The following is a 13,684-nucleotide window of genomic DNA, read 5'->3' as shown; positions in this document are numbered from 1 at the left end:
TATTGGTTTTTCAACACATATTAAAAGACAAAACGACACAATACATAAACAAACAAACAAACAAACATATAAACACGTATAATTTCTTAACCTTTCTTTCCTTAAACCTTCTTTCAGCGACTTCCCCATACCTCCCCTTTCTGCATCCCTGTTTTAAATCAATCCAGCAACCCCTAATTTCAATTTCTTATAGCACTTTCTTTAAATCTTTTTTCTCATATCCAATTGTTTGTCACTGCAATTCTGTTTTGCTTTACCCATGACATTTTAGCACTCATTAATTTTACAACAGTTCTTGAGATAAACTTTAAATTTCTTCCAGTCTTCTTCCACCGTCTCTTTCCCTTGGTCACGGATTCTGCCAGTCATCTCCGCCAGTCCCATGTAGTCAATCACCTTGGTCTGCCATTCTTCCAGTGTGGGTAGTTCTTGTGTCTTCCAATACTTTGCTAAGAGTACTCTTGCTGCTGTTGTAGCATACATAAAAAACGTCCTATCTTTCCTTGACACCAATTGACCTACCATGCCCAGGAGGAAAGCTTCTGGTTTCTTCACGAAAGTGCATTTAAGCACCTTTTTCATTTCATTATAAATCATTTCCCAGAAGACCTTAATCCTAGGGCACGTCCACCAAAGGTGGTAGAAAGTACCTTCAGTTTCCTTACATTTCCAACATTTGTTATTGGGCATATGGTAATTTTTTGCCAGCTTGACTGGGGTCATGTACCACCTATATATCATTTTCATAATGTTCTCTCTTAAGGCATTACATGCCGTGAACTTTATACCAGTGGTCCATAACTGTTCCCAGTCCAGTCAGCAAACATAATGTTATGACCAATGTCTTGTGCCCATTTAATCATAGCTGATTTAACCGTCTCATCCTGTGTATTCCATTTCAACAGCAAGTTATACCTTAGACCTTCCTGTTTCAGTACCAAATTGAGGTAAATTTTGAGTCCAATTCCTCTCTACTGGCCAGTCCTTATTTAAAGTCCAGTTGTTCAAGATTTAAGTACTCACGGGTGATTTTTTAGATGCCAAATTATCCCAGGAAAAAGGCAGCGCTCTCCGGCAACGGCTATGCGGCTTCGCTCCACGGAAAAAGCAGTAGACTCACAGCACCACACCACTTCCCCCTCTTTGTGTCGGAGCCCGTTAATGGGTTCCTTTGCGGGTTGGGGGGGGCACTAAAGGTGCCCGCCGAGTCCCATGGTCACAGGCTTCATCCGCCTGTGATTTTTTAAAGGGTCCCTGCTTCGCCGTAGCGGAAACGACCCGTTTCGCGCGGAGCTGGTCCCTCCAGTTCAGAGGGAGTCCGCCATTGCTGATGGCGCCACCCCGGAAGTCGTCTTAATGGAGGATAAGCCTTCTTGCCAACAAAGGTGCGTATAGTTAAAGCTATGGTTTTCCCAGTAGTGATGTATGGAAGTGAAAGCTGGACCATCAAGAAGGCTGATTGCCAAAGAATGGATGCTTTTGAATTATGGTGCTGGAGAAGACTCTTGAGAGTCCCATGGACTGCAAGAAGATCAAACGTATCCATTCTTAAGGAAATCAGCCCTGAGTGCTCACTGGAAGGACAGATCCTGAAGCTGAGGCTCCAATACTTTGGCCACCTCATGAGAGGAGAAGACTCCCTGGAAAAGACCCTGATGTTGGGAAAGATGGAGGGCACAAGGAAAAGGGGACGACAGAGGACAAGATGGTTGGACAGTGTTCTCGAAGCCACCATCATGAGTTTGACCAAACTGCGGGAGGCAGTGGAAGACAGGAATGCCTGGCGTGCTCTGGTCCATGGGGTCACGAAGAGTCGGACACGACTAAACAACAACAACAAGCCGTCTGGCAACTACTAAACCAGATAGCTCTGTTCTACCTCCTCTGCTGGGGGTTGTATGCTTCTGAATAGTAGCTACTAGGAATCAGACCAGATTGCTATTGAGGATCAGGCTCTCCATGCAGGTTTCCAGTGGGCAACTGGTTGGTTACTGTGAGAACAGATTGCTGGACTAGACGACCCAGCAGGGCTTGATTAGGTTCCTATGCAAAGCATGCACTCCGACACTGAACGATGGTTCTACGCCCCTCCCACCCCAATTTCCTCTGATAAGCTTCCAAGAAACCTCAGCATTTCCTAGAACAGCTAGAAAATAATTTCCTTAAAAAGGAGAGAAGCTGCCAGTCAGAGTAGAAGCAAACAGGTTTACCTGGAAGAAGGCTGCTTTCCTAGGACTTTGACGAGGGCTTTGCTTGGAGGGGAGAGGAGGTACCTTGGGGGCTTGGAGAAGAATAGGGATGGAAAGCTAAATGTTAAATCAAGTAAGAGGGAGATATTAACCTCTAAACACTTTGCTTGTAAGTCGACCCTTTTGGATAAAATCTAAACGAAACAATAACAACCCACTTTCTAGGACCACAATGGTTCCTTTTGAGCAACCGCATCACAGGAATCACGTTAACCCTACATGTGGCTTTTCAGGGTCTCACGAGGCCCAGTCTGGCTACAAGATTCAGCCGCTGGTATCACAGACTCAAGGCAATCTCTTGGGGGCTGCTATGTCCTATCTAGAACCAACATGAGGTTAGAGCTTTATGGAAGAGAAAGAAGCTTTATCAACCAGGAAAGGAAGGCACTCTCTTCCCAGGAGAAGGGGCACCACAACAGAAGGAATTGTCTAGAGCCAAGAATGTGGCAGATGGCCATTTAGCCCAGGGAATGGGGAACCAGGTGGCCTCCAACTCGCACCAGCCCTGGCTAATAGTCAGGGAAGATGCAGTCCAGCAGCCTGGAGGGGCACAAACTCTAGAATCTTTCTTTAAAAAAAGTTTTTAAAAAGTGGGGGACCCACAATAAGTCATATTGGCCAGAGGGAAACTAGCGAGGGAATAACTACACAGAAGACAAGCTGAATGGATGTAGTAAGAAAAAAAAAAGATACACACAACTTTATTGGGTAAGAAGACTTTTGTCCACGGAAGTTGTCAATACGCACAAACTATCCCCCAGCTGAGTTTGCAGGTTGTGACTCCTCAGCAATGAACTCACAAAGCTGCTATTAGACGGCAGAGCTAATGGGGAAGGGTTTGTCTGTGTATGACAAAGAGAGAACACACACGTATCTTCTACACGGAAGAGGCCTTGGACTGATGGAGTAACAAAGCACTTCCGGTCTCCTGCCGTCAGCTTCTTCCTGCGGTCTGCTTCTTTTCCAGCAGAGGGCAGGATCGAACAGGCCTACAGACAATTCCTTGCTTCAAGGGGCTCATGGGTGAACAGCATACAACATCATCCTGCACCTCGTTACCTCAGCCCCAACTTCTTCTTCTCCTTCTGTTTCTTGCGCACCACGTCAATATTGCGATCTTTCCACATGCTTTTGCGCAGCTTGATGGGCCGGCTGCCGACATACTTTCCTGCCACAGACACAAGAGAAAGGGCAGTGGGGAGATTGGGGGGGGGGGAGGCAGAGAGAAAAGAAGGAAGGTTCAGTAAGACTGCCCTGTCCAAGCCAGCTCACCTTGTGTGGCTGGAGAAACATGGAGCTGTTTCCTAAGCCACCCTCATTTAATTCACTGGCTGACACCCCAGGGCTTCAATGTAATATGTTGTACCAATGGCCTCCGGTTATGCCATCAAACAAGACAATGTGGGAATTGAGCAATCCTAGACACTTCCCCAAACAGGAGCATCTGAAGTCAGCCATATTCCTCAAAATATAAACCAGATTAGAGGTACACACATTTCCAGACAGCCTTGGCCTGCTCTCTCAAGATGTATGTCATATTACAGATACTTTCAAGTGTTGAACATCAGCAGTGAGCCCTCTTGATAGTTCCAGCGCTTTCAAAAGCTCAGTGGCTGCAGCCCAGGAAAAGGCATTCTTTGTGGCAGCTCTTAGTCTGTGGAACTCCCTCCCCAGAGAGGTGCACCTGACACCTTCCCTACAGTTTCCATCATATGCTGAAGACACACCTCTTTTACCTTGTCCTTTGACACCCGAGATGCAGTGTTTTAGGACCCACCCTACACTTGTGATTATAATCTGTTTTTAATGTTGCACTTTAAATTGTTATGACCTGCCCTGGGACCTTAGGCAGTAAACAGTAATAGTAGTCATAAGCAACAGCTTTGAAGATGCTATGAGGGCCTTCAAAATCCAGCACAACGGTGCTGGCAGGTGAGGAGCTGGCCATTTCCCTGTAGTATTGAACCTTGGAAAGATGCAGAAAACAAGTAGACATATTGCTGCCTTAAATACAGGAAGCTGCCTGATACAGACTACGGTGGTACCTTGGTTTTCAAATGCTTTGGTACTCAAACAACTTAGAACCCAAACACTGCAAACCTGGAAGTATGTGTTCCGGTTTGTGACCTTTTTTTTGGAAGCCGAACGTGTTCCGTTTTGAGTGCCATGCTTCTGTTTTGAGGTCTGTCTGTTTTTGCTATTTGTTTTGCGTTTTTGTTTTTGCAGCTTTTAGTTTTGTTTTTGTCACTGCGTGGAACCCAGTTCACCTACTGATTGAATGATTGTGTGACTGCAGTACATTGTTTATTGCTTTCATTTTATGACAATGGTCTTGTTAGATAGTAAAATTCATGTTAAATTGCTTTGTTTTAGGGGTTGTTTTTAAAAGTCTGCAACAGATTAACCCATTTTGCATTACTTTCTATGGGAAAGCGTGACTTGGTTTTGGAACGCTTTGGTTTTGGAACAGATTTCCAGAACAGATTAAGTTTGAGAACCAAGGTACCACTGTACTGGGTTTGTCTAGTCTAGTTTTATCTACTCTGCCTGGCAGCAGTGCTCCAAGGTCTCAAGCAAACGTTCTTCTCATTGCCTGCTACTTGATCCTGGAAATGCCAGGAACTGAACTTGGGACTGTCTTCATACGAAGTGCATGCTCTGCCCCTGACCCATGATCTTTCCCCACTTCAGCGGAGCAGGGGCTCCGCTGGGAGTGAGGGATTCCAGGCCCTGTACAGCTCCTAGCTCTCCCCCCCCCCGCCCAATAGGGATCAGGCACCCCGACCCTCGGAATTCTAGGATTCCGCTCCCATGAACTGGGTCCGCAGCTCAGGCAGCGTCTCACCATTCATCTCCCGCATGGCACGGACATAGTCGTTTGGGTCCTTGAAGCTGACAAAGCCATAGCCTTTCGTCTTTCCGGTGCGCTTGTCGCGGATAACCTTGGCCTTCAGGAAGGAGGGGTAGCGGCTGAAAGCGCGTGCAAGGATGTCATCGTTCACTTCATTGCCCAGGTCGCCACAGAAGATCCGGAAATCATCTGGGGGAGGGGAGAGAGGAAGGGAGGAAGAGCACAAGACATGAGGCTGGGCAATTGGCCCTTTTTACAATTTGTTGAACCCTTTCCTCGCGAAACAAGTTTCTGGCCCTCAAGACGGCAAAGTATATGGGCAAAAGGAAAGCAGGATGATTTGCAGCAGTCAAGGTACTAGTCCTCAGTGTCTTCTGTGACTCCTCGGCCTTCAAACAGCAGTAAAATTGTGTGTTATTTTCCCCAAACCTGTCTAATTTTAATAGTTTATTATCCAAGTCTCAAAAGTCAAGTTTGGCTTGATGGAGTTTGTTAACCTGGAATTAACATTTATTTCAAACAGAAATTTAAATATGAAAGCATTTATTGTCAACCGCTGGTGTCAACTAACCCCAAGCTTGAGGGAACAGTCCCTTGCAATGAGGATTCTTGCCAGTATTTTTGACTGTTCACCAACCCACGTGACGATGGACACTCACCAGAATCCCATTCAAGTAGGCTGGGGTCCTCCCAGCATGTCCCAGCAGCTGTGCGGATGCAGCGCTTGAGCTTTTCCTGCTTCATTTTCTTCTTGTCCTCTGGTGTGCTCTCTACAACAGGCTGGCCGGGAATGGGAAGAGAGAGAATGTGCTGATTAGGCAAAAGACCACTTCAAGAATTTGTTTCAAATGGAAATTTGTTTCTAGCCTGGTGAACTCCAAGTAGGTAGGTTGACTGAACCAGACTCTCTTCCCCCCCACATTCTCATTTACTCTGTTGGAGGAACTGGACATGGAGGAAGGAGCTAATTTCCTTCATGAGCATAAATCACCCATGTATGAGATAAGCCAACAGGTACAAGGTCAGTCAAGCCTGTTGCTATGGTTACAGCCCAGTGTTAAGGCATGCCAGCTCATGGTGGCCGGGTCTTTCGCTGTAGTGTGTCAGCCCGTGAGTCTGTCCATGAGTTGGAGTCTACGTTATATCTTGAATATAGAAATATTTTGCACTTGTATGTATATATCTGCCAGAATAAAAAGTCTACATATAAGCTGTATGTGTATATCAACGTCTGGAGCTGCTTTACTGAAGCCTTATCTTCTACAGCAGTAAACTGTTTTGGACCTTAAGCTGCCTCTGTGTGGTGATTGTAAGTTGGAGCAACTTCTGCTGCATTGGTATCTCACCTCACTTCCCCAACAGTTTCTGCCCATTTCTAGTGGGAAGCCACCACTGCTCCTTACCTCGACAGGTACAAATCCAGCATCGGGTCCCCGGGATCGCTTCCCCCGCGCGGGTGGCTGCTCGTGCCCACGTAGTGGCTGCAGGCTCCTCACATCCACCATTGGAACGGGCTCCGCCTCTGGCATACTTGGACCTATCACAGGCTCCTCCATCCCAACCGGCTCCTTCTCCTCCACCACAGGGGGCGGGGGCTCCCGATGCTCTTCCTGCAGAAGGAAGAGGAAGGGCTGTGATGTCACCGCTGTAGTACACATCGGAGGTCCTTTTTCAGATGCCTCCACCTTGCCAGAACTGCCCGGCAAAGGTAATCTTAAGCGGCGCAGTTCAACAACTTCCCGCACGGTGTCAGAAAGGATCCACCCACTGGAGACTTGGGGGAATTAAACTGTGTGTATAGTGGCTAGAGCGTCGGACTAGGACCCAGGAAGCAAATCCCCCCCTCAGCCATAATGCTCACTGGGTGACCTTGGTCAGTCACTGCCAAGTCTCAGCCTAACCTACCACACAGGGTTGTTGCGGGGATAAAATGGATAAGGGGAGAACCACGTGCTTGAGCTCCTTGGGGAAAAAAGATGGGATACAAATGCAATAAACAGTAATAATAAAAAATAATGTGGCCTTCATTCGGCATGCTCACTACTAACCTCTTGCTTCTTCACTGGCGGGGCAGAATACACTGTGGGAGCGGCCTGGATGACAGTGGGGTTCACTTTGGGGGGCACCACCACGGGTCGAGGAACAGGCACCAGCGGCGCCAGAGGACCGACGGGGATCCCTGGCCCAACCTAGCCAAAAAGCAGGCAGAAATCAGTGTCAGTTTTGCAAGTTCAGCGCTAATATCCGAAGTATGAGGCTGATCAAGTCCCCATCCCACTTTGAACCTGCAAGTCTCTGTTACTTGAGAACTTGCGCCAAAGTTTGTTTATTTCGTTCCACTTCCTAATGCATTTTTCTTTCACACCTTGCACCTTTAGACTTCACACTTAAGGATAGGGACTACCCTGTTATACTAGTGATCTGGGAGCCTTTTTTTGGCTGATGTGGGGGGGGGGGGAGCCACGTAAATAAAACCGAACACCAGCCGCTCCCAAAAAGCTTTCCCCTTGTACGTGCTTGTGAAGGTTTAGTAGGAGTAACGCGAGTCATGGATTTTACAGCACAGAGGCAGCTAAGTCACATAGAGCCAAATACTCAGGCTGTTCATTTCCAGTCTGGCAACATAATAAAGGATGATCTCCAGCTCTCATCCCCAGTCACCTGCCCCTGTTGGGCACATCCTAATGCTTGATAATAGTTCTGAATCAGACTTCTAGAAAAGCAGGGTTTCTCAAACCTGGGTCCCCAACCGTTGTTGGATTACAACGCCCATCATCCCTGATTGCTGGTCCTGCTAGCTAGGGATGATGGGAGCTGTAGACCAATAACAGCTGGGGACCCAAGTTTGAGAAACATTGGGCTAAAGAAGGAGCAGTTCCCTTCTGCTTCTTTCCCAGTAGCCCCATGTATTCCCCTTTGGTCTACACTGGCATGTCCCAATCTATTCCCCTCTGAGTGAACTCTGGCACAGAAGCAGAGAGCAGCCTCAAAAACCGGAAAAACAGATACCACCCCCGCCCTCTCGCCAAAGAAAAAGAAACTCACCGGGGGACCAGATCTCATGGGCCCTATGCCCCCTAGGGGCGGGCCAGGTGCTCTCTGCATTGGGGGACCCATAAGCATTGGGGGGCCCTGGGGGCCTGACATGGGGGGCCCCACCATAGACTGGTGATGAGGAGGCCGCATTGGCAGAGGACGAGGGCCACCTGCAAAAAAGAAAATGGAGTAATAATTAGAAATCAATGTTAGGCAGCACTCAGCACACTGACCAATAAAGGCATGGTGTTTTCTGGTGTTTTCTGCCCACCCAACCTTCAGTTTCTATACCCTTGGCTGGGCAGCTTAGAAATGTAATTAAAAAGCTTTGCATTCAGAAAAACATACTTTCCATTCATTGACTGGTTTATACGCTCCCTGCAAGGCCCTTTCCACCTGGCCTAGGGGGTGAGGCCCAGATTCACCAGCCCTACTGAAGAAGCTCCTCATGAGGCCGGAGGAACATCGCCCAGCTATTATTTTATTGATTTATTGATTTAATATGCTTTACACCGCTTTGAGGTTTTTATTAAAAATATAAAGCAGTACAGAAATTAATAAATAAATAAAATACGCTGTGGCTCAAAGGGGAAGAAATTATTGGTTTTTCCTTCAAAGTCAGCTGAACCCCAAAAAGCCTCTGGATTCCCTGAGAGTCCCAGAGACAACAGGGTATGGAGTGATGTGCGTTCAGGCCTCTCCCCAACTTCTGTGCAAATGCCATGAGGCACAATAGGCACATCACGCCAGAGGCCCATCTAGTCCAACATTCTGTTCTCCTAGTGGCCAACCAGATATCTATGGGAAGCCCACAAGCGGGACCTGAGAGTGACAGCTCTCTCCAAATTTCTGATACCCAGCAACTGGCATTCATAGGCATACTGTCTCGAATAGTGGGTGTTAAATACGGCCATCGGTCCTAGCAGCCATCGATAGAAAATCCATGGGGAAGAAGGCTAACACTCTTTAAAGCCAGCCATACCTTGTGCTATAATGGAAACATGGCTAGACACCCAAATGATTTTTCTTTTTAAGATAAACCTGCTTATCAGGAAGAGTCACAGGAAGAGGATCGGTGGAAGAAAGACTACGTCTGTGCTGAATAGGAAGAAGATACGTTACATCAAGGATGGGGAAACTGGCTCTCCAGATGCTGTTGGACTCTAACTCCCAACAGCCCAGCCAGCAAGGTCAACGGTAAAGGATGACATGAGCTGCAGTCCAACAACTTCAGGAAGCACAAAGATTCCCCATCCCTACTCTTAATAAGAAGACCTATAGTGAATCAGACTAATCCTGACCACCAGCACCTTGCCATCAACTTCAAAGCAGAGGCTATTCCCAGCTACTCAATATCCTCAACCTGAGCCTTCATCCATACAAATCATGTGCACTCCCACTGAATCATGGCTTCCTATCTGCCTCCACAGAATCCCACCAAACCTCCCACTCCAGGTTCCTTGCAAAACGGTGAACACAACCAACAAATAATAAAAAAGACAGCTTACCGGATCTCTGCAGAACATGAGGCACAAAGGTCGGCCGGAGGATGGGGGGGCGTTGCGGGGGGACAGCTGGAGGGAAGAGAGAATGGATTTCATGGCCCTTGGACATACAAAGCCCATTTCACAATCTTTGCAAAAGGCTGAATTCACAGTGCTGGCAATTAGCCTTTAAAACCTAAATGACTGACAACCAGTATACTTGAAGGGATGGTCTTCTCCAATATGAGCCTGCCTGGCCACAGGTCAGCTGGAGAGTCCCTTTCTGCATGCCCTGTCTCCATATGAGGTGTGATTGGAGGAAACACTTAAAAGAACTCTATTGCAGGGTCAACAAAGTATGAATTTCTGTTTGAACACTTCCCTCTTGCTCTTCTGAAGCTAGCTGAAAACTTATTTCTTCTTTGAGGCCTACGACCTGTAGGTTCTTGAATGTTTTATTCCTAGCTCTTTCAGTTTAGTTGAGATGAGGAGCCTGTGGCTCTCCAGATGCTGGACTTTCAACTCCCATAAGCACCAATCAACACGGTCAAAGGCCAGGAATGATGGTAAATGTAGTCCAGCAATAGCTGGAGGGCCACAGCTTTCTCATTCCTCTGCTGATGTGATCTTAGCGCCCTAACAATTTATTAATCTGTTTTAATTGCTTGGTTATTCTCTTAAGCATTTTGGGTGGGACACAACTTAATATCTGACATAACTGCAGTTGTGGTGGGGAACCTGTGACCCTACAGAGGTCACTGGATTACAACTTCCACCAGCCCCAACCATGGTGGCTGAGGCTGATGAAAGCTGGAGGGACACAGGCTTTGCATCCCTCAGGTAAGCATAGAATTACAAAGGCACTGGCTATATACCTGGGCCCACAAATGGCACTGGAGGAGCCACGATGGGGGTCACCACAGTGGCTGCTGCTGCTGCTCGGGCTTCCAGACTCTGCTGGACCTGGAAGAAAAAAAAGAAACAATTGGCAAGAACAGATGTCAGTGAAGTAAGATGAGCAGTCAAGTACGAAAGTTTAGTATTCACACATTCATCCTCCTCACCCCAGCTTCCTAAGGGCAGCTCTGCTGCATCAGACCAAAACCCTACACTATCTGCAATCCTTGCTTCCTGAAGATCAAATGCCTATCTAACTTGCATGATGTGCACCAATTCTGCCTTGCACTCAGCAGCATGGTAGATGCTGGATAGAACATAAAAGTGGCATGATTGAAAGAGGACTTGCACATCACAACCTAATGGGTGAGGTAGCAATGAAGAGAAAACACAGTGTTAGTGCTATAGGAATGGTTTGTTGTAGAATTACACCATACGGTATTACCTATGTGCTAAAAAGAAATATTCTACTGTTTCAAAACACTGATCAAAACCTAAATTGGGGCGGGGGGAGCAGGCTCTGCTGGCCATGGAGTAAGCAGCAGAAACTGAGAGCTCAGAGAGAAAATACTTTAAAGGATGGATTTCTCACTCTGAAGAACAAGTATTATGAAGCAAAGAATACAGGTAAGTCCTTAAGAACTTTTCAAGCAGGAATGTAATTTGGAGTTGTGAAATAATAAACATTACTACTTAATTTCTGGGCAAGACACAAGCCCTGGGCCAGACGGCAAACTGACTGGCTGGAAAAGAATCTAAAGCAAAGGGCTTGTGAAGACAAAAAAATGGACAATTAGAAATTATCGGACCTCTTACATTTAAATAGTAGAAGTAACAAAGAAAGGATCAATACCCAGGACAGTAAAATATTTGGAAATCTTGGAGTAAATAATTGAATATAATTAATTACTCTTCCTTCTGGTCTCTGGGCCTGAAGCCTGATACCAGGTTGGAGACTAGATTTAATTGACGCAAAAGAACTTGAAAGGGAAAAACAACAATAAATACTACAAATAAACAAGGGGCAAGGTGAATATAAAATGGAAGAATGGTATAAAGAGGTGTGGGATACAGCAATTAATGACAAATTAACATGTGTTATTAAGGTGGGGAATATGCAGGAGAAATGATTTTGAGGAGATATGGAAGATATTTGTAGAATTTGTGCTCTTAAAACGGAAAGGGGTCAAACTATCGCAAGAGGTGCTGAAATTTTGGGAGGTTGGATAGTTATAATGGAATGGTCGGGGGGTGGAGAGTGCATATTTTTATTTCTACTTTATTATTATTACTTTGTTTATAAAAGAAACCTAAATCAACAACTACTGCTTCAGCCAAAGTAGAAAAGTGACAGCACCAATATATTTTGAAAACCACAAATGTGTAATCTGAACCTCTAATCCCAAAGCCCAGCCTTCTTCACCTGGACCAGATTTCAAGGCTTCTACCGAAAGCCAGGAGCTGTTTCATATAGAGTGAGACCACTGGTCCATTTACCGTAGCTCAGTATTATCTATACACTACTTATGGTTAGCAGCTCTTTGGGGTTTCAGGCAGGATATTTTTTCCCATTCCCAACTGGAGATGCTAGGATTTCAACCTAGGACCTTTTGCATGCAAAATATGTTTTCTATCATTGAGCTACAGCCCTGTCCCTCAAAGCTGTCCAGCAAGCATCCTGCATTGCAAAAGGTAAGTCTCAAGCAGTCTCCTCACCTGTTGGTAGGTGTTGGTGGCAATGATGGGTCGGATGACAGGGACCGGGGGGACTGCAGACACAGCTGGCACTGCCAGGGCAACTGGGACAGCTTCTACCACAGGGGCAACAGGAGGCAAGGATACTGGAGCTCCCAGCACCTCCTGCTCAAACCTGTAAACAAGAACCCATAACATTTATATCATTCTTTTGCCATACAAATGCTCCACATACAGCATTCCATTATTAATCTGAACAACTGGCTTGATATTTTGATTGTTTTTATTACATCCTTGCTGAGGACCATGAAGGGCCAAGTTCAAATCCCACCCAGCCAGCAACAAAGCTCACTCTGGAATCTGCATCACCTTTCATCCTAATCAATTTCGCAGGTCTGTTGAGGAGAGAAAATGAGGGGGAAGGGGGCCATGGACACTACTTTAACTTCTATTAAGGCATGATATAAATACCAAATAATAATCACCATCATCATCAGACAAGAACATCAAATGTTTTAAAGTCTATTGTCAAACCACACCAAGAGTTGGAAAGCAGGCTGTTTGGAGGAATATTCACTTCAGAACAGCTCTGCCCCATACTGAAATCAGAAGGGAAAAAATAGGGAATGGTTTGCGTAAGCTCTGAAAACAAGGCTAAGGTGGGCTCTGAACTGGAAGCATCCCAGCTCGCAAGGGAGACTCGGAGCTCCCATTACCAACACTGCCCTGGGTTCCACAGCCCCGTTTCCTAGCACCTGCAACGCTTTTCTTTCCAGCGTGTTCACTGTCAACATTGACTGTCGCTGTAAGACAGGGAGGGAGGGATGGAGCCCCCCCCTTGAAATCTCCCAGGTGTCCCCAGACTTCCAGCTCCCATCACCTCCGTCCATTAAATCATTTTGGCTGGTCTTCGCTGCCCGCCCCCGCAAACACAGGGCCCCGCAATGGGAGCCTCCCCGCTTCACTCACAGGGCCATCTCGGCTTCCATTTCCTTCAGCCTCTCCTCTCCACTTTTCGCGCCGCCGCCGCCACCTGCGGCCGCCGCCGGTGGCCCTTTCCCGGGCACCCCTCCAGGCACCCCGGGGGGCCCTCCCGGCGGCGGAGGGGGCGGAATCGCCGGAGCCGCCATGGCTCAAGTGCTCTTCCAAGTCGGTAGCAACCGCTCCTACAACTAGATGGACCACCGTCCGCCGAGACTACTTCCGGCGCAGCAATGATGACGATAGCCCTGGGACTTCCGGCGCACTTCGCTGACGGTAGCAGAAAAAATACAACTTCCGGTACAATCAGAGCGCTGTCGTAGGCTGTGTCTCTCTATGGTTGCAGGACGGTGTAGCTCTTTCCTTGTCATTCTCTCTGATGAAAACTCGGCAGCAACCTATTTTTTTGCTAGGAGTGAGGAAATAAGGTTAAGACCGGAAGTATTGCTAAGAACTGCCGCAGTGTGACTGAGTAATTGCTAACTCTATGG

At 46.9% G+C, this 13,684-nt stretch overlaps 1 protein-coding gene across 1 annotated transcript; it reads right to left on the bottom strand.

Annotated features, from left to right (window-relative positions):
* Nucleotides 1–2,914: 2,914 nt before the first annotated feature.
* RBM42 (RNA binding motif protein 42) lies at nucleotides 2,915–13,437 on the bottom strand. Its single transcript, XM_083627533.1, has 10 exons — nucleotides 13,182–13,437; nucleotides 12,234–12,387; nucleotides 10,496–10,583; nucleotides 9,645–9,710; nucleotides 8,146–8,306; nucleotides 7,149–7,289; nucleotides 6,504–6,710; nucleotides 5,760–5,880; nucleotides 5,095–5,289; nucleotides 2,915–3,417 (listed from the first exon to the last, which is right to left on the bottom strand). Exons 1-10 carry the CDS (start codon nucleotides 13,340–13,342, stop codon nucleotides 3,305–3,307), a joined length of 1,407 nt encoding a protein of 468 aa, XP_083483659.1. The 5' UTR covers nucleotides 13,343–13,437; the 3' UTR covers nucleotides 2,915–3,304.
* Nucleotides 13,438–13,684: the final 247 nt, after the last annotated feature.

Source organism: Podarcis filfolensis (genome assembly GCF_964270895.1).
Source record: "Podarcis filfolensis genome assembly, chromosome: 8".
Classification (NCBI taxonomy): Eukaryota; Metazoa; Chordata; class Lepidosauria; order Squamata; family Lacertidae; genus Podarcis; species Podarcis filfolensis.
Note: the sequence above shows the minus strand (reverse complement) of the source record. Positions and strands in the feature narration are given on the sequence as shown.

Coding starts and splice junctions, on each gene's coding strand:
- RBM42 (XM_083627533.1), bottom strand. CDS start 13,342: ATGGCGGCTCCGGCGATTCCGCCCCCTCCGCCGCCGGGAGGGCCCCCC. Junction 7,290..8,145: donor CCATGAGATCTGGTCCCCCG/GTGAGTTTCTTT, acceptor CTTTTTGGCTAG/GTTGGGCCAGGGATCCCCGT. Junction 3,418..5,094: donor TGCCATGCGGGAGATGAATG/GTGAGACGCTGC, acceptor TGTCTGTGGCAG/GAAAGTATGTCGGCAGCCGG.